Source organism: Argopecten irradians, chromosome 6, assembly GCF_041381155.1.
Source record: "Argopecten irradians isolate NY chromosome 6, Ai_NY, whole genome shotgun sequence".
NCBI lineage: Eukaryota > Metazoa > Mollusca > Bivalvia > Pectinida > Pectinidae > Argopecten > Argopecten irradians.
In genome coordinates this window covers 39,323,799-39,350,129 of record NC_091139.1, presented here as the reverse complement: position 1 = coordinate 39,350,129, position 26,331 = coordinate 39,323,799, and the positions used below count along the sequence as shown (strand labels likewise).

The following is a 26,331-nucleotide window of genomic DNA, read 5'->3' as shown; positions in this document are numbered from 1 at the left end:
TAGTCTACCTACAAAGTTTCATTAAGATTGGCACCACTAAAATTAAAATCAAAGCACCACATTTACTGTATTAATCAATCAAAGACTAAACGGATCAACCGCAGCCCATTATACCAACCACGAAAGCACATCACAACATTTGCAATAGAAATGGACCGCTCACAGTTGTTCTGATAGCTTAATTTTGACAGAAAACATGTGAAATGTTCACCACCAAACAAGGAAATGCATACAAATGTAAGGGGACATCTGTTATTAGTTTTTGGGGCCAATAAGTGATAAATAATGAATTGACTCTATGATCAAGGCTTCTGTTGTTTAGTAGACGAAAATATGTAGAATTACTTCTAAACTACAGTAGGTATGTATATATATATATATTTCTTTCATACCTACACATGTAATAGTGGCTGGTCTAGGGCAATATACTCATGTCGCCTTAGGCTATATTGCATGGCTACCCATGCAATAAAGCCTCGTGACGTCATGGCGTCAAAAAATCTCTATTTCCTCAGTAAAATTTTAACATATTTTCACAAAATTGACTGGTTTTACTATAAAAGATGCAAGCAACGGAATTTGTGTTGAAAATATCACGTAATTTTTCTTGTATAGAAATTGACTTCCAGTTGTGGATTTCTTCGAATTTATTTCAAAATGGCAGGATGTTATAGTTGTAAAATTGCAATAAAACGTTGGGGTATGAAAGAAAAATACTCTTTCATAAGTGGATATGAAGGATAGGGATATTCTACCCTCGGGATCACAAAATGTTGCAAAACCCTCGGCAAGCCTCGGGTTTTACTACATTTTGTGACCCTCGGGTAGAATATCCCTATCCTTCATATCCTCATATGAAAGAGTCTTATAATATACAGACATTTTAGAAAATAGGACATATGTGGCAGAGAAGGGAAGGTGCAAGGAAAGAGGGGCAAGGCGCCGTTCCGTGCTAACATGATTTAACTGGAACATTGAATTAATTTTTGTCTCATTCTGATGGAATGGTTTGGCTTAAAAGTTTAATGTGGAGCAGTAGTTATGAATTACTTCATAATGATGTTGCATAGTCAGAACTTTTTACTCTTTGAGCATCTTCAACCTTTCTATTTCATCATGAGGATAAACTTGATCTGCCTGCTCCGGTCCCAGATCATCTCATTAATAAAAAAAAAATAAAAAAAATTCTGTGCTAACATATCTCAACTAAAAATGTGATGTCTGTGTTAACAGCCCAACACTGGTGATATCTGTGTTAAAATAGCCCCACACTGAATGGTGATGCATATACCCACACTGCATGGTGATGTCTGTGTTAACATAATCTCACACTGGTGACGTCTGTTTTAACATATCCCCACACTGGTAATGTCTGTGTTAACATAGCTACATATATATAAGCCCCACACTGGTAATGTCTGTGTTAACATATCCCCACATTGATGATGTCTGTGTTAACATATCCCCACACTGGTAATGTCTGTGTTAACATATCCCCACACTGATGATGTCTGTGTTAACATTAACCCACACTGGTAATGTCTGTGTTAACATATCCCCACACTGGTAATGTCTGTGTTAACATATCCCCACACTGGTAATGTCTGTGTTAACATATCTCCACACTGGTAATGTCTGTGTTAACATATCCCCACACTGGTAATGTCTGTGTTAACATAGCTACATATATATAAGCCCCACACTGATGATGTCTGTGTTAACATATAGCCCCACACTAGTGATGTCTGTGTTAACATTACCCCACACTGGTGATGTCTGTGTTAACGTTACCCCACACTGGTGATGTCTGTGTTAACGTTACCCCACACTGGTGATATATGTGTTAACATATCCCCACATTGGTAATGTCTGTGTTAACACAGCTACATATATATAAGCCCCACACTGATGATGTCTGTGTTAACATATCCCCACACTGGTAATGTCTGTGTTAACATTACCCCACACTGGTGATGTCTGTGTTAACATATCCCCACACTGGTAATGTCTGTGTTAACATTACCCCACACTGGTGATGTCTGTGTTAACGTTACCCCACACTGGTGATATATGTGTTAACATATCCCCACATTGGTAATGTCTGTGTTAACACAGCTACATATATATAAGCCCCACACTGATGATGTCTGTGTTAATTAACATATAGCCCCACACTAGTGATGTCTGTGTACCCCACACTGGTGATGTCTGTGTTAACATTACCCCACACTGGTGATATATGTGTTAACATATCCCCACACTGGTGGTGTCTGTGTTAACATATCCCCACACTGATGATGTCTGTGTTAACATTACCCCACACTGGTAATGTATGTTAACATAACCCACAACACTGATGATGTCTGTTTTGACATATCCCCCCACTGGTGATGTCTGTGTTAAATTAATTCAACCCCACATTGGTGATGTTTGTTGACATAACCTCACACTGGTGATGTCTGTGTTAACATATAGCCCCATACTGGTGATATCTGTGTTAATTTAACCCCACACTGATGATGTTTGTTGACATAACCTCACACTGGTGATGTCTGTGTTAACATATGCATTGGTGACAGGTGATCGCAGATTTGTGTATCAGTCATGTGGGTAGAGTGATTTAGGCTTACAGTTCACTTTTATAAGGCTAATAGAATAGTCATAAATTAATGCGATGTAGGTGGTTAATCAAGTCAGTTTTTCATTGACTTCACATAGCCTATCATGTAATTTATACCCATAATGTTCCAGAAGTCAAAATGACAAAATGTTCCAGTTAGTGCGTATCTAGCGTAAAAATGGAGAAAATTCGACATACATAAATTCATCTATGATTCATTAGGAATTCGGTTTAAAAAACACAGACACACACAGCCACAGATTTATAATTAGATAGATAGGATTCTTTAAACTCTATAAAGCATACGAACCTTTCTTTCAATGAAGAAATGTTGGCCTTCCCACTCTATCTGAAAAATCCAAAATCTGACGTTAGATAACCTTGTAGACGGCATAAGATGTCTGCAGTGTGCATGCAATGTCTGGTGATATCGGAAGGAACGGACGTTATCATAATTTATCCATCATCATTATTTTCGTCAATATTCGTGAAATTGTGGAAGATTCACAATTATTATGCTTGGAATTAAAGATAAACAAAGTCAAATAAATAATCTGAATATGCACACAGTGACATTACATGTGACAGACGTTAATTCATTACTAATCTAACATTCACGTTAAAAACAGTCTAGGAAAACATCGACCTATCGATAGCCTATCATCCGTACCGTAGCGGCTTTTCCTTAGGCCTAATTTACAACGCGCGCTTCTCGAGTAGTACGGAGTAATTGCAAAGTTGAAATACTATTGGGGTTTCAAAATAATATATATAATAAGAATTAATTAAAAATAAATTATATCTACAAATATGTTGAATTAGGATAATAGAAAATAAAAACACGTATATTGATCATAAAAAGTGCTTTTACAGAATTAACCAACATATTATTTGGCCCATGACTACTGTGTGACGTCATATAGCGGTAAAAATGACACATGGGTGAAGATGTGGCTCGCTCTTCTTTTAACGTTTCCCTTAATCTTCTTTCCTGAATGGCATTGAAGAGATAAATTTGCCCATACATATATGCCTATAGGCATAGTAAGTATCTTGGATTAAAGACATTTTATCTGTGAACAAGGCGCGCGAGAAACATCCGCCATTTCTGTTTGTGTCGGGACTTTGTTTACCATATTTAATACAGTTTATAATCAAGTCAAGTCAAGAGTCAAGAAGTTTTATTTAGAGTCGCATACATGAGGAGCTTAATAACATTAAGACTGTAGTGCTATTCTTGCGACAAACATATGTAAAAATATCACAGTACAAACAGGTAATATATATATAGACAGGCAACAATTTAACTATAGCAAGGATGCAATAGATACATGATATTTAGTTGGAAACAGCTATCACAATTTAGCTTAAAGAAGAACATTTAATTTAAAGGTAATAACTTAATAATTACACTTGCATGTCACACAAATGTTACATAAAATAGGTTAAGACACTGAAATGTAATGTACATAAATGCTAATATAGCAAAGTGTAAAAATTTACAGGATATACACTACCATAGTGTGAATTAAAAATAGATATTGAAGTCATAGGTAGAAAACAATAAGCCAGAAATGTGTTAGATATTGTGTAATCAATTAATGTACAACATTTGAGAACCCTATTTGACTTAAAAGGGCTTGCACTTAATTCCTTTTATAAGGATACTCCTGTCTTTTTCCCCAGTAAAATTTCCAGGTTAATCGAAATTAGGAAAAGATGTTCATAGTAGATAGGGATAGTAAAATAGATAAGGTTAAAGGGGATATTTTGATACAAAACTATACTGAAGGTGGACTTAAAATTGTAAATATTAAAGCCTTCATTAACTCTCTCAAAGTCAGTTGGATAAGAAGAGCTCTTCTTAGTACATCTAAATGGCAAGTGATTCTTAAAACAAATATAAACACAGATTTGTTAGCTAACTGTGGGCTTTAATATGTAAGAATGTGTCAAAATAAATGTAATAATAGTTTTTGGTTTGATGTATTTAAAGCTTATCAGCATCTGCATTCCAGTTACAAGAAGAATGTTAACAAATATCAACTTTATATGAAAACCCCTATCTGGTACAATGATGAAATTACTATAGGAAAAAAATATATTTTTATGAAGGAAGCTGGTATCAGAAAGGAGTTATAGTGATACAAGATCTAGTGAAGGATAAAATCGCAGGTACTTTTTTTACCTTTGATGAATTTACTCAAAAATATCAAATTCACAGTAATTTTCTACATTATCTAAGTGTGTTATCCGCAGTCAAGAAATATTGTGCCAATGCAGCTCTCCCATACGCTAATGTTGTATATCCTTGTTTACATTCCAATCAACCTGGAATTATTTCTAATGAAGTCCAAAGGATCTAAACACTTTTACAACTTTCTTATTAAAATAATGTAATTCCAACTGGACAGAAAAAATGGAATAAGACTTTTTACTTTGACAATTCTACTTGAAATAAAATTTTCAACCTTCCTTTCACTATCAATAAAAACACAAAGCTTCAATGATTTCATTATAGAGTGAATCATCATATTCTTACTACAAACTCTTTACTTTTTAAATCTCATGTTGTCATTTCTCCACTATGTGTTCTCTGTAATTCTGAAATTATACATGTGCTGTGGGAATGTCAAGAGGTCCAGAACCTTCTTTATACTTTTGAAAATCTTTTAGATGCACTCGTCATTCCCTTCAGTTTTAATAAAGAATCATATCTATTTGGTCTTCTTTCACAGAATCTGAAAAATAATGGGATAGATAATGAAATTCTCATTATAATCAAACATTATATTAACAAGATGAGATGTCTGCATAACTCCTTAAGTGTAAATGCTTAATCAACACTATCAAGGACCACTATAGGGTACAAAAATATATAGCTACTAGTAAAGGTGATTCTGCTAAAGAAATGTTTGATAAGAATTGGAAGAAATGGGAAAAACTGGTAGCATTGTTAAAGGTAAACATTATTTGCCCAGATTTCTTTTTTTTTAATTCTCTCTTTTATTTATCTTCCTGACCTTGAATATTATTGCCACAATTAATCAAATTTTGCTTTTGCTTTTCTTGCAATGTTGAATATTTGATGTCTCATGGTTAGACCCCACCTTTCTTTCTCTGTCTGTCTGTCTGTCTGTCAGTCTGTCTCTGTCTGCTTGTTTCTGTCTCTCTGTCTCTCTCTCCCCTAATTAGGTTTGGTATGTTTGTTCTGTTTGTTTGTATAAAAATCAATGAAAAATATTTAAAAATAAATAAAACTCAATTCATATCATGATATTTGGATGCTTACATGTAAAATGTACAGTGATTACCTCATACAATTATCGTTTCCTTTTAATGATGTTGTGGGTGATATCATATATTTTTTAATGTTATATATGTTTGAGGATAAGAGGACATGTAATAACTTTGATTATGATATCAAAATATAGGATTTAAATTTATTGATCATTATATTAAAATAGATGTAGTAAGGATATTTTGACAATGATGATGATCATGGTAATGATGATGCGAACTGAGTGATGATGTTAGTGTGCAAAGCTGTAACTATTGTGATGATGTTTACTGAGTGTGATAATGGTAATCAGAAATAATTTGCTACTGTGGAATATGGTGATTAATGAATGACGCTGTATATTGAGTGAATATATGTACTATGATGATGATGATAATGATGAATGAGTGAATGAAAACAATGAATGATATGTGTGCTGATATCTTATGTAACTTTTACATTTTGAAAACTTCTGAAAAATAAAAAAAAAAATAAAAAAAAAGAAAAGATGTTCATCAGTTCATAGTTCATACACTAGTCATGACCTAGATGTTTGTGACTTTTCAAAACTTCAAGTGACTCCGATACAGAAATGTTGGTTAATTATACTGAGCAATTTACCATTGTCTTGCTGCGATGACTAGCTTTGATCTGAAAGATGGACTGATGATTTTTGACAGATGGTTGTCGATTGTCAGAACTATATACGATTCCGTCTCTTTGACAGTAGTGTTGTAAAACATCCAGTGGTGGAAATGTTACGATTCACACGTGTCAAGGAAATTTGCAATTGAATTAAACAATGTGAAACATTTTTAACATAAAAAGATTATTTACCCACCTTCATGTGTAAATTATGTTTAAACACATTTGAATGGCTCACATCTCCGACACAGCACACTTGGATGCCATGATGCTTCTTGTTAGAAAGTCTCATATGCTCCAAATATGACAAATTTGCCAAATACAGAATGACCTACAAATTTTTCCTACAGTTATAAGAAATATATATAATGAATTAGATAATAATACATATTAGATGCACTATTCATAAATTCCAATCAGTTTGCCTGTGACAAGAAAAATGCTATAAAACTATTTAAGTTAATAGAATAGCTATAACTGAGTAAAGTTTGTGATAAAGTTAAAACATACATGATTTAAATGTGTAGAAAGAGTGTTAACTTTTCCACTCATGTTGGTCTGGCATTGGGGTGCATTTCCTGTGATTCCATTGGACGATTTTGACGTATTTCCAAGAAATCTTATTATAGATTCAGCTCATTACATAAGACGACTTTCAGTTAATGTTACGCAAGATGTCGATGTTTAAGTTTATGAAAATACGAAAGTTCATTTATCATCTCCTTTGAACTGTAGACTACTTAAATTTTAAGTATAGTAGTCTTCCATAGAACTTAGAAAAATGAACCCTTATAAGGGCACCCCCTTGGTCAATTAAAAGCACCCGTATATATTAGATTAATTACATTAGATTCAAGCTTCCATTAATGTTAGGTTGTTGGAAATCAAAAAAGAAGATTTGGTCATTTTCTGGTCGAGGTTGATCATAGCGAGCTTGTTATAGATCCATATGATAGTAATTAATTAGAAGTGATCTAGATATTGTTGGATTAATTATAATCATGCTCAATTTCATTTAATTGTAATATAAAATCTGTTTTCAGAACAGTAATTATATACAATGTGGAGATAACCAACTGAGTGATAATGCCCACTATTAGTTTGAGGGGTGTTCACATCAACTTTCCATTCGACCCCTATGCTTGCCAGGAAGCCTATATGGATAAAGTTGTGGAAAGCCTTCAAACGGTAATATATCAAGTATCATCATATCTTACTACTGTTAGAAGGGAGGAAAAGTTGTCACATGACATTTCATATTTCAATAAACTATGACAGTTGTCTTTGCAAGTGAATTAATCCTGGTGAACAACCATGACATGTAGAGGAATATAGTTTACAAATGTATATAGGAAAATTTGTTTTAGTAAACAGTGTATGGATGGAATACTGTTTATTATGATGATATACAGTATCACATCCATTATTATTATGTATACCGATAATAGATAAGAATATGGTAGATAAGAATATGGTTACATCTAGATCTAGAAAAACACTCTAATATACCCTAAAAAATTATTATTTGTTTTTACAAATAGTTATGAAATAAGTTATTTTATATGTTTGGTATAAGGGTCAGAATGCTGTGCTGGAGAGCCCGACAGGGACAGGAAAGACATTGTGTTTGTTGTGTGCCAGTCTGGCCTGGCTACAAGGACGGAAAGCTCAGACAGAACTCAACAGGCAGATCCACATCTCGTCCTTTGTGGACCAGGGCTCCGTGCGACCCGAGAATGTCAACAGCCTTGTGAAGAGCTTGGAAGCCTCTAGTGGACAGACATGGGGAGGGACACAGTTTGGTAAGAAGTCAGCATATTCATATATGTTAATACACCATATCCCCCCTAATAATATTAGATTTATATTTTACATTTACATTTAATTAAAATAACCAGGCATCAGTTTCACGATCATTCCTTAAGTTAAGGAAACTCTTTAATTTCAATAAACTATTTACCCTGTTATGCTTTCCTATGGAGAATGTTAAGTTGAGGAATTTCCTGAACTTAAGGAATGTTTGTGAAATTGGGCTGAAGCACTCATTAATGTGTTGGAACATGGTTTTCAGCGTTGGGTATTGGGATCCCTCTCATGTCTATGAACTACATGTCTATGAACTACTCCAGTCCTACACTGCCTTGAATGGAGAATAATTTTATAGTCGATGAATTGTCTCGTAGTCTATTATATGCTATACAGTATTCTAAACTTTAGGCCAAAAAAAACAAATATGTTTGTTTAGGGTCACATGAGGCCAAAAAAATAGGGTAGGTAGGTCATATTTTTTTTTTTAGCCCACCATCATCAGATGGTGGGCTATTCAAATCGCCTTTCGTCCGTGGTCCGTCCGTCCGTCCGTCCGTCCGTCCGTCCGTCCGTTAACAATTCTTGTTACCGCTATTTCTCAAAAAGTACTGAAGGGATCTTTCTTAAATTTCATATGCAGGTTCTCCTAGGACCCAAGTTGTGCATATTGCATTTTGGGACCGATCGGTGAACAAGATGGCCGACAGGCGGCCATCTTGGATTTTGATAGTTAAAGTTTGTTACCGCTATTTCTCAGAAAGTACTGAAGGGATCTTTCTCAAATTTCATATGTAGGTTCCCCTAGGACCCTAGTTGTGCATATTGCATTTTGGGACCGATCGGTTAACAAGATGGCCGACAGGCGTCCATCTTGGATTTTGATAGTTAAAGTTTGTTACCGCTATTTCTCAGAAAGTACTGAAGGGATCTTTCTCAAATTTCATATGCAGGTTCCCCTAGGACCCTAGTTGTGCATATTGCATTTTGGGACCGATCGGTCAACAAGATGGCGGACACGCGGCCATCTTGGATTTTGATAATAAAAGTTTGTTACCGCTATTTCTCAGAAAGTATTGAAGGGATCTTTCTCAAATTTCATATGTAGGTTCTTCTAGGGCCCTAGTTGTGCATATTGCATTTTGGGACCGATTGGTTAACAAGATGGCCGACAGGCGGCCATCTTGGATTTTGATAGTTAAAGTTTGTTACCGCTATTTCTCAGAAAGTACTGAAGGGATCTTTCTCAAATTTCATATGTAGGTTCCCCTAGGACCGTAGTTGTGCATATTGCATTTTGGGACCGATCGGTGAACAAGATGGCTGCCAGGTGGCCATCTTGTATTTTGATAGTTAAAGTTTGTTACCGCAATTTCTGAGAAAGTACAAAAGTTATCTTTCTCAAATTTCATACGTAGGTTCCCCTAGGGCCCTAGTTGTGCATATTGTGTTTTGATACTGATTTGTCAACAAGACAGACGGCCATCTTGGATTTTGGTAGTGGAAGTTTGTTACCACTATTTCTCAGAAAGTATTGAAGGGATCTCAAGCAAATTCCATACATAGGTTCCCCTAGGGCCCTAGTTATGCATATTGCGTTTTGGGACCAATCAGTCAACAAGATGGCCGTCTGGCAGCCATCTTGGATTTTGATAGTTAAAGTTTGTTATTGCTATTTCTAAAAAAAGTCCTGAAAGGATGTCTCTTAAATTTTATATGTAGGTTCCCTTAGGGCCTTAGTTGTGCATATTGCATTTTGTAACTGATTGGTCAACAAGATGGCTGCACGGCCGCCATCTTGGATTTCATTGTTGAAGTTTGTTACCACTATTTCTTAGAAAGTACTGCAGCGATCTGTCTCAAATTTTATGTGTAGTCGTGTTTGAAAAAGTTTGAAAAGCAGGGAAAAGATCCCTCTTTCCATTGTCAGACATAGATCATTCTTTGGTGGGCGCCAAGATCCCTCTGGGATCTCTTGTTTTATTAATTATTTATATAATTTTCATGTCACAGATTTATTGCCTATACATGTACTTGCATGATATTTTTAAATATGCATTAAAAAGTCAGTTTATATTGTTCACCATACTTTAACATGCTGCTATACATTGTCTCTTTCTCTTTTACAAATAATTGTCTTCTAATTTTTCTTTTTTCTTGTTTCAATTTTGCAATATATGTTAGATTCTATATCTTTAATAATGGAAAAACTCGCCTTTTTCATTTTCGCTTTATAGACTTGTAGATATAAACAGAATAATCTACATGCAGACTGCATATTGTCAAAGAAGTTTGAAATATAATAAATATGTAAACTAACTTTGGATTGAAACAAAATATTTACTTTACAAGCAATATTTTACTCAGACAAAACCTCAACACTAAGCGCTGTCACTCTCTGGCACTGCAGCACTGACACAACACGCTAGCTATACCATGCTGAAAGTGAGCCACATGCCAAAAATACCCACTGACAGGACCTAGAATATTGTGCCTGAGGTGTTAATTAATTGGTGATTGCCATTCATAATCCAATTGTCATTTCTGGTTGGCATTTTGTGTCTGTACCTTGGTTAGTTTGCCTGCGTTTGGCCAGCCGGCTCACCTGTCATGACTGCCATTTTTCGAGTGCATTCGATTGAAAAGTCCCAAAAGTTGAGGGACTTCACCACGGACGCAAACGAAAATGATGCATCACAAGATTTTCAATTTTTATCAATAAAAAGTTTAGGGTCGGAGGTAAAGTCTAGGTAGGGTCGGACGACCATAAACAGACTTTTTTTTTTTGCCATATAGTACAGGAGATATTTCCACATTGTCATTGCTTTCTTTTACATAGCTGTACCCAAAGTAATCTATGCCTCCCGAACTCATTCACAGCTATCTCAGGCTGTATCTGAACTCAAGAGGACAGCTTACAACAGGTAACTATGAACTATAAGTTGGGTTAACAATGATTCAGGTTTTACTGACTTTTAACTACTATCAAGGAAATTTAAAATTACTTGTATAATTTGTTTAGCACCTTTTAAATCTTGTCTTTTGTTCGGAATAACTGATAATAAAAATAATGCAAAATTCTTATACTCAGCGTGAAGGTGAGCGTGATCGGGTCTAGAGAACAATTGTGTATTCATGAGCAAGTCAGGAAAGAGCTAAGTAATGCTAATAAGGTAAGTCACGCTCGATATATTTTCTTTTGAATATGACATCTTCATTTTACTTAAAAGCGTCTTCATCTAAACAAAAGTAGGGTGTGTGCTGATGTGGCTGATTTTGAACTTTGAAAAGTGTTGTTTGTCTAAATCTTAATTATGGAATAAATGAGGGGAGCAATAAAGGCTCTAATTTGGGCCTTGTGTTGCAAAAATCTTTGAGTTTTAAATGATTGGGAAAAAAGTTCACATGTAATCTCTAACTTGGACTTAAAATTTCAGTCTTGTGTCTTTCTCCTCTTTTAGGTCCATATGTGCCGCGCAAAGGTAAATGCCAGAACATGTTTCTACTATAACAAATTTGATGGTAAGTTACAGTTTAGAAGTGCATGAGTCCTATAGTAATGTCTGTCTGTCCCTCCTTCCATCCTTCTGTCCATTAGGATGTTAATTTCACATTTGGGATCAAAAGGTCAATTACAAAGGTGACTGTTACTGCAAATGGTAAAAAAAAGCTTCCCAACTATAACACGAGAACAGAAAATCCAACGATAGCTTACAAGGCAACATAGCTTGGGATTGGATTTGGGGTCAAAATATCAACTACAAAGATCACTGTTGATAAAAATAGATTCTGGCAGGGACATGTATATATATATCAATCAACATTAACAACAAGGAGTTTTAACTTGGCCTATAGTTAGGTCCCAGGTCATAATGTGATAATTCAATATCCTTCGCTTCGGTGAAAAGATAGATGCAAATATAAATTAATGAAATTCAATCTTTTTCCCAAATTTGAAAATGAAATCATGATCAGCTGGGGATATTCCTCCAAATGGTACAAAATACACAGTTTTTGATGCTGTGAAACAGAATTTTTAGGTACGCTCGGCGAGCCTGTGCACATCAGAACAATGGAACCACTCCGCGATGAAAATTAAAAGTTGTTTTGTTCACTGAATACTTGATGGTATGAAAAATAAAACCTCAATATTCAAAACCACAGTCATTGAATTTGTACATACATATACACCATGGATGGAGTGTTTTAAGTGTTCTGTTGGGACTCTATGATATTGGTATTACTCCGAGATAGTAGTCTCCCAAAAATCACGAACAACGCCTTCTTCGCTGTCTTCCTCCATGGCAGACTTTCGGTGGATTATGGATTGTGTATGTTTATTTAAATTTTACGTAATTCATGTTACTGATCGATTACTGTAATCAAATGTTTTGAAGGTTACTACAGAAGAAAGTTCTTATAACGCTTATAAAGTTTTTTGTGTTGGTTGCATTGACGAACTATATTCGATGATACACTGTATTATTGCGCAGTAAAAGTTAATAGTTTTGAGTATGTGTCTGTCACTGGGAGTTGTGTCTTTTGTTTATCGACAACTGCGTTATATTGAAAGGGGAAAGGTACAAAATTTATCAACATAAACTTACAAAATATAATGATGATATAGATCTATATATGTACGAGCATTTTAAAGTGACAAATAAACTTATATTGTCGTGTAATGTACGGTAGCCTTACGAAGACTTGCTAAAGTCTGATGTATTATATGAAGGTTTTTTGATGTTAGCGTTCTTATGAATTCAAAAGAAATTTGAGTGTTATTAGTACCAAATAATGTACGTTTTACTTGGCAAAAGTATATGGCCATGTTTCATCATGAGTCAAAAGTCGGCAAAGCACAACTCACGGTATACGGTAATGTTCTGCACGATAATATCTCACCAACCAGTTACTGTTAGGCTTACGAAGACTTGCTAAAGTCCGGTACATTACATGAAGTTTTCTTGATGTTAACGGCTAGCGATCTTGTGAATTTAAAAGAAATCCGAGTGATATACGTAATGAAATAATGTACGTTTTATTCGGCAAAAATATCTGGCCATGAAGAAATCAAAAGTGGTCAAAGCAACCCATGTAAGTTTCTAAAAATGAAACCAAAACATGTCCGGAAATGGTAATATTTCCAATGTTATATTTTTCCGAAAATATTCTTCAACGTTAAGTGGATATTAAGATACGGATATGTTTATTTATTATTTTTTGTCTTTGAAGAGACATTGATGAAATTGATAATTTAGTAATTAAAAAAGATTTATAAAAAATGATACTCAGATTCTGAACGGTTTCATTGGTGTCGAAATTGTTATTTCAGAAATAATTTAGATATAAAATTTATTACAGTTATTTCAGGAAAATGAGTTATTCAACTTATTAATCTTGAAAAACTTTAAATATCATAAAATAAATACGGTATACTGTAAATTTTTTTTTGTTAAACTCCAAAATTCAACACTGCACACTTAAAGTATACTAAATTCAATATTGAAATGAAAAACCAATTTCTTTATTATTTGGTTTGGATCCTTCAATCATAGCATCTATGAGTGGCCTTGGCACTTTGATTTTTTATAATAAAAACGTAGTAAAACGAGTCAAATGCTTATACCTCGTTCATGCCATTGGCAAAAATATGAAATTGTATTATAGGTAACTAATGAGCACATGATTGTGTGTTTATTTCCAAATATAATGATTTATCTGGCCTGTTTAAAGAAAGTGCTTACTGAAGTTATAATTTTTGTTTTCCCTATGCAATGGTCCATTACTAATTATAGAAATTGTGGAATAAATTCATTTTCCAAAGAGACGTCATTTCTTGATTATATCTTTGAAACATTTTGCCATTATTTTTGCCATCTCTTGTTATGAACTCTAACTTAAAATAAAGTAATGTTTGATGTTAAAACATGTGAATTCTATTAAAGGCATAAGAATATATACAATAAAAGAACAGGAAAGGTAAAGTTAGGTTATAACTACATATAAATCTACAATATGGATACTGAATCCTAGAAAATAAAGATACATAATCAGAGACATTTGTTGTTGTTTACAGACATCAAGAGAAACAGTGATGCTCGACAGTTAGTTGGAAGTGTGGTAGATATAGAAGATATGGTTGGATATGGAGAGAAACACAAGTAAGAGTTAAAACCAGTTTTATATATTACATCATTCAAATTACCTTTCATCCATGGTCCGTAGTTTGTCCCTCCATTGTACTCCCTCCATCAGTAAACAATTCTTGTTACTGATATTTCTCAAAAAGTACTGAAGGGATCCTTCTCAAATTTTATATGTATGTTGATGCAAATTTCATTGTGTGTATAAAATACTTCAAAGGAAGAGAGAAAGAAAGAAAAAGCAGAGAAAAAGTCCCCTTTTCTTTGACCTACATAAGTCAAACGATGGTGGTTGCCATGATTCCTCTGGGATCTCTTGTTTCCAATTCCTCTAGATCAGGTACCATTGAGCTGATAATTAAGATGTGAAGTTTGAATTACAGTTAGCTCATCCAGCTGAAAGATAAGTGAGCTAATGCCTTGACATGACATCCGCTCTCTGTACAACTGTTTTGGTCACTAGAGACAATATGTAATATGCACTTATTAGTGTAATGTTGTATTCTTCATAGAAACAACATAATTTTAAAACATAAACCAGTGGCAGTAACTTTTAAAAATACCTACCTGCAAGAGCAGGAAACAATGTACATTGTGTGACGACACCTGTGATGAGGACCTTTATCTGTACATTTTGTTTATTTCAGAGTCTGTCCCTATTATCTGGCTAAAGAACTGAAAAGTGATGCTGATATCATATTTATGCCTTACAATTACCTATTAGATGCCAAGGTGAGAGAAAGTGTCAGAATAAGGAATGTCTTTGAATATGTTTAAAATCTTCAATGTTTCATGTTTCCCTTTCGAATAGAATAAGGAATTGCTGTTAGTTACTACTGAAAATATTTATTAATAACATTGATTATGACCATTATGAATTCCAGAAAAGGTTTGGATTTGTGGGAAAAACAGTTTGCTGTTATTTACTACTGAAAATATTTATTAATAACATTGATTATGACCATTATGAATTCCAAAAAAGGTTCGGATTTGTGGGAAAAACATTTATATAATCTACATTGTACTTAATAGGTCAAGACACAATTTATGACGGTATAAATAATGCCAAATCAACTGATGTTTAAGTAACTATTTACTATTTAGGAGGATAGATAGTTCATTTCTCGCTCTTTATTGTCATGTGTTTATTTTCAGTCTAGGAAAGCCCATGGAGTTGAGCTGCAGGGTAACATAGTGATATTTGACGAAGCTCACAACCTGGTAAGTATTGCTTCATAGTAGATCTACAATGATCATCTGTCCCTTAATATGGATCCAAAAGTGTAATTTATCTTTTTAGTGGATCAACAGCTCTTGTGTATCTCTTCATAGTGTATCTAAAACTTTTATTTGTGTCGTCTTTATTGTGGATTTACAGCACTATAACCATCTTCATTCACCTCGTGCCTAAAACTATTTCATTGCAAACGTTTTTCCTCCTCCATGGTGGATTTCTACCGCAGTTAATTTGCATGAATTTATACCAATGAAGAAAGACAATTACAATTTGATGTAAACGAGACTTATTCAATAGTTTTATATTATATCCACTAATTTATTCAATCTTATTGAAAAGGAGAAGATATATAAGGACAACTGTAATGTCTATAATTATGTCACTGATATTACAGGAGAAAATCTGTGAAGAAAGCTCTTCATTTGATCTAACAACTGCAGATCTGTCAACAGCTATAGAGGAAGTTTGTCGTCTGGCCGACAAGTTTGTGGAGATGGCACAGGCTGAGGCACAGAGTATAGTAGAGATGACTGAATCTAGCATGCCAGGTAAACTATGAGAGCTTACCCACTATAATTTATCAATTTTAGTATTGTATCCTCAGAGATCTTAACTAATGAAACAAGGTTGGTAGACAATTTGTAATTTACAGTACTGAACAAAAACATAAACTGTGCAATTCCTTTTGGTACATTTTATCAACCAACTGCAGGAACAGAAAGGGAGAAAAGTAATTAAATATAAATTCAATGATACAATGAGGTGATTCATGCCCCCCCTTTTTAGGTCATCTGACCCAAAGGGTCAGGATGACCTATAGTCATCATGTTTCGTCCGTCGTCGTCCGCCGTGCGCCATGCGTTAACTTTTCACATTTTGAACTTCTTCTCAAGTTCTACTAGTGCCATTTAGCTGAAACTTACATGAAATGATCCTGACATGGTCCCGACAAAGTGTTGTTATTTTTTAGGTTGATCCGAAATCCAAGATGGCCGCCACAGCCGCCATCTTGAAAACACATTTTGAACTTCTCAAGTTCTACCGGTGCGAGTTGGCTGAAACTTGCATGAAATGATCCTGACATGGTCCTGACAAAGTGTTGTTATTTTTCGGGTCGATCCGAAATTCAAGATGGCCGCCAGAGCCGCCATCTTGAAATCACATTTTGAACATCTTCTCAAGTTCTACCAGTGCGATTTGGCTGAAACTTGCATGAAATGATCCTGACATGGACCCGACAAAGTGTTGTTATTTTTTCGGTAGATTCGAAATCCAAGATGGCCGCCACAGCCGCCATCTTGAAAACACACTTTGAACTTCTTCTCAAGTTCTACCGGTGCGATTTGGCTGAAACTTGCATGAAATGATCCTGACATGGTCCTGACAAAGTGTTGTTATTTTTTGGGTCGATCTGAAATCCAAGATGGCTGCCACAGCCGCCATCTTGAAAACACATTTTGAACTTCTTCTCAAGTTCTACCAGTGCGATTTGGCTGAAACTTGCATGAAATGATCCTGACATGGTCCCGACAAAGTTTTGTTATTTTTCGGGTCGATCCTAAATACAAGATGGCCGCCACAGCCGCCATCTTGAAAACACATTTTGAACTTCTTCTCAAGTTCTACCAGTGCGATTTGGCTGAAACTTGCATGAAATGATCCTGACATGGTCCCGACAAAGTTTTGTTATTTTTCGGGTCGATCCTAAATACAAGATGGCCGCCACAGCCGCCATCTTGAAAACACATTTTGAACTTCTTCTCAAGTTCTACCGGTGCGATTTGGCTGAAACTTGCATGAAATGATCCTGGCATGGTCCTGACAAAGTGTTGCTATTTTTCGGGTCGATCTGAAATCCAAGATGGCTGCCACAGCCACCATCTTGAAAACACATTTTGAACTTCTTCTTAAGTTCTACCTGTGCGATTGAGCTGAAACTTGCATGAAATGATCCTGACATGGTCTCAACAAAGTATTGTTACATTTCTGGTTGATCCCAAATCGAAGATGGCTACAATGACACTATATCTAATTAATTTCCTATATGTTAAGGCCTTGGGACTCTTGTTTAAATTTGTTGAAAAAAATTGAAAATGATCCTGACAAAGTGACACCATATATAATTAATTTTACTAATGCCAAGGTAGTCAGATGACCGTTAAGGCCCTTTGGGCCTCTTGTTTCTTATTACTTTACAAATGAGGCCCAAGGTTCTTAGTGTTATTGTTCAGAAGGTATTCTTTTTGTTTTGTTACAGAACCCGAGTTCAACCTTGAGGATCTTCTGAGAATGAAATGTAAGCATATCATAATAAGGTTAGCATTGTAAAAGTATTTTTTACTGTTCCATAATAACATACTCAACGTAATCAGCGCCCTGGGCGTACAAAAAAATTAACAAAGGGGTAGAAGAAATTAATACTCAAACAAAGACGAATCAAGGAAGCAGATGAACAATTTTTTTCTTGCCTTCAATGACTGTCGAGGAAAGTGACAGTCAGAGGTTACTTTTCCTACTGCTTTGGTATCATTATCTTAATTTAATTGATATAGATAGATATGTCTTGCTTTCTCCTGTTACAGCCACACTAAAGGACTTAGAAGACAACCTAGACAGTTTGGACATTGGTTCGGGCTCAGGTGTTACTCACCCCGGCATGTAGGTAACAAAACTAGGCTAAGTGAACCAGGTCATCACTATATCTCAAAAAATCTTCCTTGAGTTTCTTCTGACCCTATGTATGTAAGCTGTATTTTGCGGATGTTCCAAATGTCCTTGAGTAATTAGCGTAAATTCTCCCCTTGTGTAAAATTTATACATTTACAATAATTGATAAAACATGTATTATAATATCCTGTTTGTTTATTTTCTAGGTTCATGTTTGAGTTTCTGTCAAAAGTCAGCATAGGTTTTGAGACTAAGAATTTCTTCATTGACTTGTTGGATAAGATGATCAACTACCTCACCAGTGACAGTAAGTGTAATGACACCTCACTAGTTACTGTTGATAATTATTGATAGTTTGTCTGTTCATCTGTAAACAGTATTTCTCATGTATTTCTGAAGGTTTCATTCTTCCATTTCATATGTAGGTTTTCCTAAGTTCCTTATTGTACATCCCTGTCGTGTGTGGAGTCTGTGTACATCCGCTATGCGCTGGTTCCAACTGCACACGTGATACCGTCTTATACCGTTTAATAGATTTCCCTGTGATTTAGTGACACCAACCTTTCAAAAATAAGATATACCTGTCAGCTTTGTTCTTCTATAAATTAACAACAGTGACATAAAACAGTGCTAAACACATTGGTTTTGTGTAAACTTCAAGCGGCATATCATACAATCTCTTGCATCAGTCACGATATTCTAAGCATCTGATCGACTTTGGATGCCTCCGGAACAATACAATGCGAATAAGGTATATGTAGTCAATATAAGAAAGTGACAAAACGGATAACTTTTAGTACCGACCAAAGACATTTACTGCCTGTTGCCAAATCCATTTGCATATTATTTGCAATAAAATTTGTTGAAATGAAAGACATTTACTGTTTTACTCAGCAGAATATATTTAATTTATTTCACATCATCCTTGGTCCTAGGTATACATTTACGTTGTACTATCGCTTACTAGCCCCAGTGACCATAGACTGTGGTTGCTACGGTTCTAATAAATATTTATAAAATCACCCAGCCTTGCGTAAGAGAAACAGAATAAAAAAAACATTATACAATATCAGTCCGGGTGCCTGAGCTCTAGATCCGACGTACTCAGAAAGGCATTCAAGCATGACACAGGTAAGTCACCACGTGCACAGAGATTGGACAGTACTGTAGCAGAAGACTATTTTGAACAGCGAAACAAGTCTACGGTATCAATATCTATAAGATCACAAATAAACTTCTATGTAACAATTAACAATGTTCAGATCAAGTAATTTCACATTTATAGTTCTGATGATGTAATTTAAAGAAAATTATTTATTACAATACATCAAGGACATAAACCATCTCCCAAGGATACTGATCGATAGTGCTACGTACGTACACCTGTTGCGGAGATTATTCATATAGGCTTGTGAGGAGTATATATGTATATCTGCGGGTTATTTATAAATCACATTATGTAGGTGTTATAGTTTTGTACGAGCAAAATATCTCACCACAGAAACCTTATACTTTTAGATGCATATCGTTCTGGAAATTAAGGTTTTAGGAAGTAATTAGCGAACACTTAATGTCTAACAGACATATTTCTAGTTTTTGTGTCGCCTGCAACGCAAGGGCGACACTTAGGTATCACTATGTCGTCGTCGGCGTCGGGGAAACTGTTCCCTGCGATAACTGAAGTATTTATTGTCTGATTTTAACCATTTGGTATATAGCTTTATATCAATGAGATCTCAGATGAGTTTGATAATGGTCAAAATCCGTCAATATTTGCAAGAGTTACGGGACTTTAAAATCATCAAAACAGAAAAATCCATGGTTTCCGCTCAATAACTTAAATATTTATTGTCCGATCTCAACCAAATTTGGTATGTTGCTTTATATTAATGAGATCTTAGATGGGTTCGATACTGGTCAAAATCCTTCAATATTTCAAGAGTTACGGGACTTTAAAATCATCAAAACAGAAAAATCCATGGTTTCCACTCGATAACTTAAATATTTATTGTCCAATATCAACCAAATTTGGTATGTTGCTTTATATTAATGAGATCTTAGATGGGTTCGATACTGGTCAAAATCTGTCAATTTTTGCAAGAGTTACGGGACCTTAAAATAGTTGAAACATGGCTTCCGCTTGAAAACATTAGTATTTATTGTCCGACTCCAACCAAATTTGGTATATTGCTTTATATCAATGAGATCTTAGATGGATTTGATACTAATCCATCAATATTTGCAAGAGTTATTGAACTTGATTTCTTCACCTAAGTTATTAACAATATTTTCAACTGTAAATAACTATTTTTTGTGATGCTGTGCAGACGACACATCCACTTCCGTGGAATTCTTGTATGTTGTTGGTTTTTTTTTGAGCTAATTAAATAATGAAAAACAACTTAATGGATGGATTGTTTACAGGATATTTTGTAAAATTTCAAAAGCAGATTCTTTATGGACTTTGTTTTACAATTTGGACTACCGGTAATTTATATAAATAGAAACAACATGGTTCACAGATCCTCAAATGCATATATGATAATCTATGGAAGCTTATTGCCACTTGTTTTACAATTTGGACTAATGGTAATTTATATAAATGGAAACAACATGGTTCACAGATTCTCAAATGCATATATGATAATCTATGAAAGCTTATTGCCACAATTCTTCAGAAAGTAGTAATAGGCATATTCCTTATTAGGACTAAGGAGAAGGTACGTTAAGACTCGAATATGGCCTCAAAATTAATTCTCCAGTAAAGAACAACATATTTTGCCATGTAACAGCTGAATACATTTGCTAACACATTACATCTCGAAAATATCCCGCATGTGCCAATTATGTTCACTATGACGTCATCAATATGCAGTTTCCCGCCATTTTTCACAAAAATCCTTGAAAAATCATACTTTTTGAGTGGTTTTCTCTAAAAATGAATGTGGCCGCCTTCGTGGAGCAGAAAGAAATTTTCACATGTTGTGTATCATGTATGTACGCATATCCATGCAAAATGTAAAATTGCTCCAAGGTGGCGGCCAAATCCATTTCAAGCCTTTTCTTACCTAAAGATGATGAATTTCTAGCAAAATTTGGCGAGAAGAGGAAAGTCATCAATTTGATGACGTCATAGGTGGGACACATCGTGAATATGGTTATAAAAAGTTATGTTTTGATGAATGGCAAGTATGTGAGTATTTATTGATATGAAATTGATGGGGATCAGAGTTTATTTTTTTCGGCCTGATAAGGCCAAATACTGGTCCTATCATATCTACTCCTTTGAATGCAACATTGCCAACAGGCATCCTTCTTTGTAAAGTTATTATCAGCTATAGACGCTTCAGGTGATGTTTTCACAGTTTATCAAAAGATTCAGAAAATGAAGAAAAAAATCAGTTTAATACCAATTTCTGAGCATAGATTGATGGTTTTCCCCTTGGTACTCTGGTTCCTTACCATTTTCTTAATCTAGCACATTCTTAAATGGCTCTTAATATAATAAAATCCAAACCCAGACATGGTGTTATCCTGTACATTTGTCAATTTGTTTTGTGTTCTAGCTTCCGCAGGGTTCACCACTAAGGCAGCAGGCTTGTCCAAGATAGCTGATGTTTTAAAGGTAATAGCATTCAGCCAAAACTATTGGTAGTAATTCATACATCTGAGTGAGAACTATAGCGTCAATAGGCCTAGTGTACCTGAATGAACTTGATTACTGTTTTACCTTCAAAATTACAAGATTTTGAAATGTGTTCAAAATGAGAAAGGTTTTCACTAAGATGCTTTCAACTTAATTTTTTTCAGATTGTGTTCTCACGGGAGACTGGCCTCAGTGAATCTCTACACAATCACAAGCAGTCCATATCTAAGTATTATAAGGTAGACAGCTCTTTATTATACCTCCTTTAGCTCCTCTGTGTACAGCTTCTTGTAGCTGGTGCTATGATTATGAAGAAAATAGATACTAACATGTTGAAGGAAATTGACCAATCGCCAGGCAGTGTTAACCACGCCTCATGCTTGCAAACACATATGTACCTATTCAATGTTCTAGCATGCGCCATACAAAATACAAAGTCACATGTGGTACCCAGTCGGTTTGATTGACTGCTGGCTATCCATCAATTCTTGAAAGATACAGAAACTCTTTGGGCAATGATCTTTGACTAAGTCGTTCATTGAAAATATCTGTACGTGATGTGTATTTTCCTTTTGAATACTTCACTCATTTTGTTCTCTAAAGGTGCATTTACAAGAAACTAAGACTGATAAAAAATTTGGGAAGAAGGCAGATTTATGGAGCAAGGCAGCAGAAAAACAAGGCAAGTAAGGTTTAACAAGATTTAGATACATGTTATATCATTAGTTGCTGTTTGACATACACAGGATCTAGGCCATTTACATATCAGCTATTTTTATCAAGCCTTAGTCTCTTACTATGACAATCAAATGTGACCTAACTGTTTGTAAGGTCATCATTGATTGGCTAGTCAAAACTAAAGATGGTTTTGGACTTTGGACTGTTTCCTTAGTCTCAAGTCAGGCATTGATATTAGGCCTATAGTCTGCTTGGTTGAAGAGTTATCTGTTTAAATGAATGATCATCAACCTTTATTCAAGGTCACTGGGGTCAAATGGGTCTCTAAATGACTTCATATAGATAACTAATAGGCCCAGAGTTTTCTAGATGTCTGTAATTGTACAGTTGTTGTGTAGGTCGTACTCTGAGTTACTGGTGCTTCAGTCCGGGACACAGTATGCTGGACCTAGTAGCCCATGGAGTAAAGAATATCATCCTAACCAGTGGAACTCTGTCACCAATCACTTCCTTCACGGCAGAAATGCAGATGTAGGTACAGAAACATTCAGTAATACATGTTATAGTCTGATATATATATATATGAGTAAGGAAAGAGCTAAAATATGGCTGATAGTTTTCGTTCACAGCTTAGACTTTGGTTCACTAATAAGCATTGCATTAATGAATCTGTCTTTTTCAGTCCATTTCCTTTGAGACTTGAAAATCCTCATGTGATAGAAAAGCACCAGGTATGGATAGGCAGTCTACAGAAAGGTCCAGATGGAGTGGTACTCAACTCTAACTATGAAACAAGGTAAGTTGGCCTGGTAGGAGAGCTAGGTATAGATAGGGAGTCTACAGAAAGGTCCAGATGGAGTGGTACGCAACTCAAACTATGAAACAAGATAAGTTGTCCTGGTAGGAGAGCTAGGTATAGATAGGTCCAAATGGAGTGGTACTCAACTCTAACTATGAAACAAGGTAAGTTGGCCTGGAAGAAGAGTTGGGCATTTTCACCTTGAACCAAGAATGTTCCAACTGCAGCAATGTGTTACTTATAAATTTCACAGAAGTGTTGAGGATGCTGTTGTATGTTTGTGTTGTAGATTTAAGCCGAGTTACCAGTTGTATGTTTGTGTTGTAGATTTAAGCCGAGTTACCAGTTGTATGTTTGTGTTGTAGATTTAAGCCGAGTTACCAGTTGTATGTTTGTGTTGTAGATTTAGGCCGAGTTACCAGTTGTATGTTTGTGTTGTAGATTTAGGCCGAGTTACCAGTTGTATGTTTGTGTTGTAGATTTAGGCTGAGTTACCAGTTGTATGTTTGTGTTGTAGATTTAAGCCGAGTTACCGGTTGTATGTTTGTGTTGTAGATTTAAGCCAAGTTACCAGTCTTCCCTTGGGAATGTAATAGGTGAGTAACAAACACAACACATCACTGTGCCTTATAGTAGGAACTGCATCACATTACTTCCCATGAAGCCAACTGATATAATTTGGCCTGAAGAAAGGACCATGACATTTTTCAAGGTCACAGATGTAAAATAGGCTAGAATCTTTCTACAGCTTCTTCTGAATAAAAATGAGCCCCAGAAAAAATATTCTGATCCCAAAATAAGTTTTAAGTTTTTAGTTTTTGACTATTCACTTTTGCTGAAAGCATAAAGATAGAGCTGATTCGATAATCAATTCACTGTATAAGTGTTCAATTGCTAAGAAAAGTAAGGTGAACGGACACAAGAATAAGTTTTATAAAACATGTTTGTTGTATAACAAATGAATTTATTTCTAATATTATAAAGTGTGCTGCAGTTGAGAAATTTGGTTGTATTATATACCGTATTTTCCCTATTAAGAGCGCCTCCTCTAATAAGGGCGCCCCCACGTTTTTTGCTGAAAAAATCAACTAATTTCATACAATTTTTGTGCCAGATTGTTACGATTTGTCTTTGCAGACGCTAAAAAAATACTGTTTCACATCAATCTGATGCTTAACAGATACCCGATCAGCTTTTATAAGCACTAAATTTGTTGCATTGGACAACTTAGGACCTCTTTGCCAAGTGTTTACACATAGAAATAGCGAGAACGCCATATTCAAAATAAAACGTGTCACTTGAATGCCCCACACACGTGTATGGATGAAGACTAACTGGCAACAACATTTTAGCGATGTCTATATAGGTTTTATGATTACTTACTGTATATCTATGATAAAGGTTCCTAAATAACAGGAATGTTATCATTTCTAAGCATTTTATTTTGTGCTCTTGTTGGTAATTCCCATCTGCCACAAAACGAAAGTAGCGATCGAAAGCACCGTCCGCCATTTTGTGTACGCATGGTAAACAAACAGGCTAGCATGAAATGCCAAAATTCCGCGTTTTGGCCCTGCAGGTAGGGCGTTAGAATTGTACCTGCTGCCCCTATTGCATGATCGTAAAAGGTGACTAAATTTAGGATCTTATCTTTTCTTTTCTTCCTAACCGACTTCATCTTTCCTAATGCCTCTCTTGGCACCGCCTCACTTTTGGCCTTGAGTTGAGCGTTCGCCCCTGTGAGGAAGGCTCTGGGTTCTGTCCCCTGGCCGAGACACACCAAAGTCTATAAAAGTGGTAGTTTCTGCTCCTGCTTAGCGCTCAGCAAACGGGGAGTGGGACGACTGGTTCGCCTGTTGTCAGTATAATGTTACCGGGTGGGGTGTGTTGCTTGGTGTCTTCGGCGGCATGCTTCAGTGATATAGCACTATAAAAAGGGCAATAGTTCCACTATACAAGAAGACACAACATGAATATACCGCAGTCTCCCATAACACGCACCTCGCACAATATACACGCAACACACCGCATACATGGGAGGCCTTCCTTACATGACCATAGGTGTTAATAGGACGTTAATTAAAGAACCAAACCAAACCAAACCGTGAAACAGACATTTAACCAATGTTTGATACTTCTGGTGCATACATTTCTTCATAATTATGTAATTTCAACACTTACTTGACTTCAAAACGTAAGTTGGTTATAGTAAGTTTCAGAAAAATACGAAACTAAAAGCAGGATGACTATAGTCTGTTTCAGAAAAAACATCTAAAAATGGCCTCAAATAACGGCGCCCCCTTTGGCCATTTACCCACGCCCGGCGCCCTTATTAGGGAAAATACGGTATTTTTATGCATGATTATTTGTCCATTGTGAGTCTATCATAATTAAGTGTTATTGTAGACAAATTTTTACTGTTATGATTGTCTTTTCAGTGAACTTTGCCCGTGTGGTGCCAAATGGTTTGCTCATATTTTTCCCATCATATCCAGTCATGGAAAAATGTTTGGAACATTGGCAGGTAAAACACAACTTTAACTTCTCAAAAGCTGGGATGAGATTCTAACAAAATGGATACTTCAATTGATATGATCCTTGCTGATAAGTACTTTGTTGGAAATTTTGTTCACTTTCAAGAAGATTAAGCTTGAAATGAAAATTCAATTCTCATTCATGCGCTTATTTGTAACATATGATAAACACTTCATAAACCTATCATTGTAGTTTTGACCTTTATATAAAAATCATTTGCTAGCAATTTGGTGAAAATTTTACTAAAAGATGAAACCAATCTTATACATTTATTT

The 26,331-nt window shown here is 35.3% G+C and overlaps 2 protein-coding genes across 5 annotated transcripts in view; one reads left to right on the top strand and one right to left on the bottom strand.

The window, feature by feature from the left end:
* The window catches only part of LOC138325844 (stathmin-like), a 34,915-nt gene extending 31,568 nt beyond the window's left edge, over positions 1 to 3,347 (bottom strand). For 2 of the 4 annotated variants that reach the window (XM_069271787.1, XM_069271789.1), the window contains exons 1-2: positions 3,291 to 3,347; positions 2,931 to 2,969 (exon numbers count right to left, since the gene is read on the bottom strand). The gene's annotated coding sequence lies outside the window, so the exon portion shown is untranslated. Of the gene's footprint in view, positions 1 to 2,930; positions 2,970 to 3,266 lie in introns of all 4 variants that reach the window. The other 2 variants (XM_069271790.1, XM_069271791.1) reach the window with 2 other exon arrangements.
* Positions 3,348 to 3,528: 181 nt separating this feature from the next.
* The window catches only part of LOC138325843 (regulator of telomere elongation helicase 1-like), a 44,342-nt gene continuing 21,539 nt past the window's right edge, over positions 3,529 to 26,331 (top strand). Inside the window, exons 1-20 of the mRNA XM_069271785.1 lie at positions 3,529 to 3,664; positions 7,589 to 7,733; positions 8,122 to 8,347; positions 11,191 to 11,275; positions 11,443 to 11,524; positions 11,813 to 11,873; positions 14,428 to 14,512; positions 15,142 to 15,226; positions 15,650 to 15,715; positions 16,126 to 16,279; positions 17,989 to 18,027; positions 18,314 to 18,389; positions 18,605 to 18,705; positions 21,965 to 22,023; positions 22,209 to 22,283; positions 22,648 to 22,726; positions 23,121 to 23,253; positions 23,405 to 23,518; positions 24,077 to 24,117; positions 25,960 to 26,045. Of these exons, the coding sequence (XP_069127886.1) occupies positions 7,632 to 7,733; positions 8,122 to 8,347; positions 11,191 to 11,275; positions 11,443 to 11,524; positions 11,813 to 11,873; positions 14,428 to 14,512; positions 15,142 to 15,226; positions 15,650 to 15,715; positions 16,126 to 16,279; positions 17,989 to 18,027; positions 18,314 to 18,389; positions 18,605 to 18,705; positions 21,965 to 22,023; positions 22,209 to 22,283; positions 22,648 to 22,726; positions 23,121 to 23,253; positions 23,405 to 23,518; positions 24,077 to 24,117; positions 25,960 to 26,045 (1,749 nt within the window). The 5' untranslated portion in view covers positions 3,529 to 3,664; positions 7,589 to 7,631. The remainder of the gene's footprint in view (positions 3,665 to 7,588; positions 7,734 to 8,121; positions 8,348 to 11,190; positions 11,276 to 11,442; positions 11,525 to 11,812; positions 11,874 to 14,427; positions 14,513 to 15,141; positions 15,227 to 15,649; positions 15,716 to 16,125; positions 16,280 to 17,988; positions 18,028 to 18,313; positions 18,390 to 18,604; positions 18,706 to 21,964; positions 22,024 to 22,208; positions 22,284 to 22,647; positions 22,727 to 23,120; positions 23,254 to 23,404; positions 23,519 to 24,076; positions 24,118 to 25,959; positions 26,046 to 26,331) is intronic.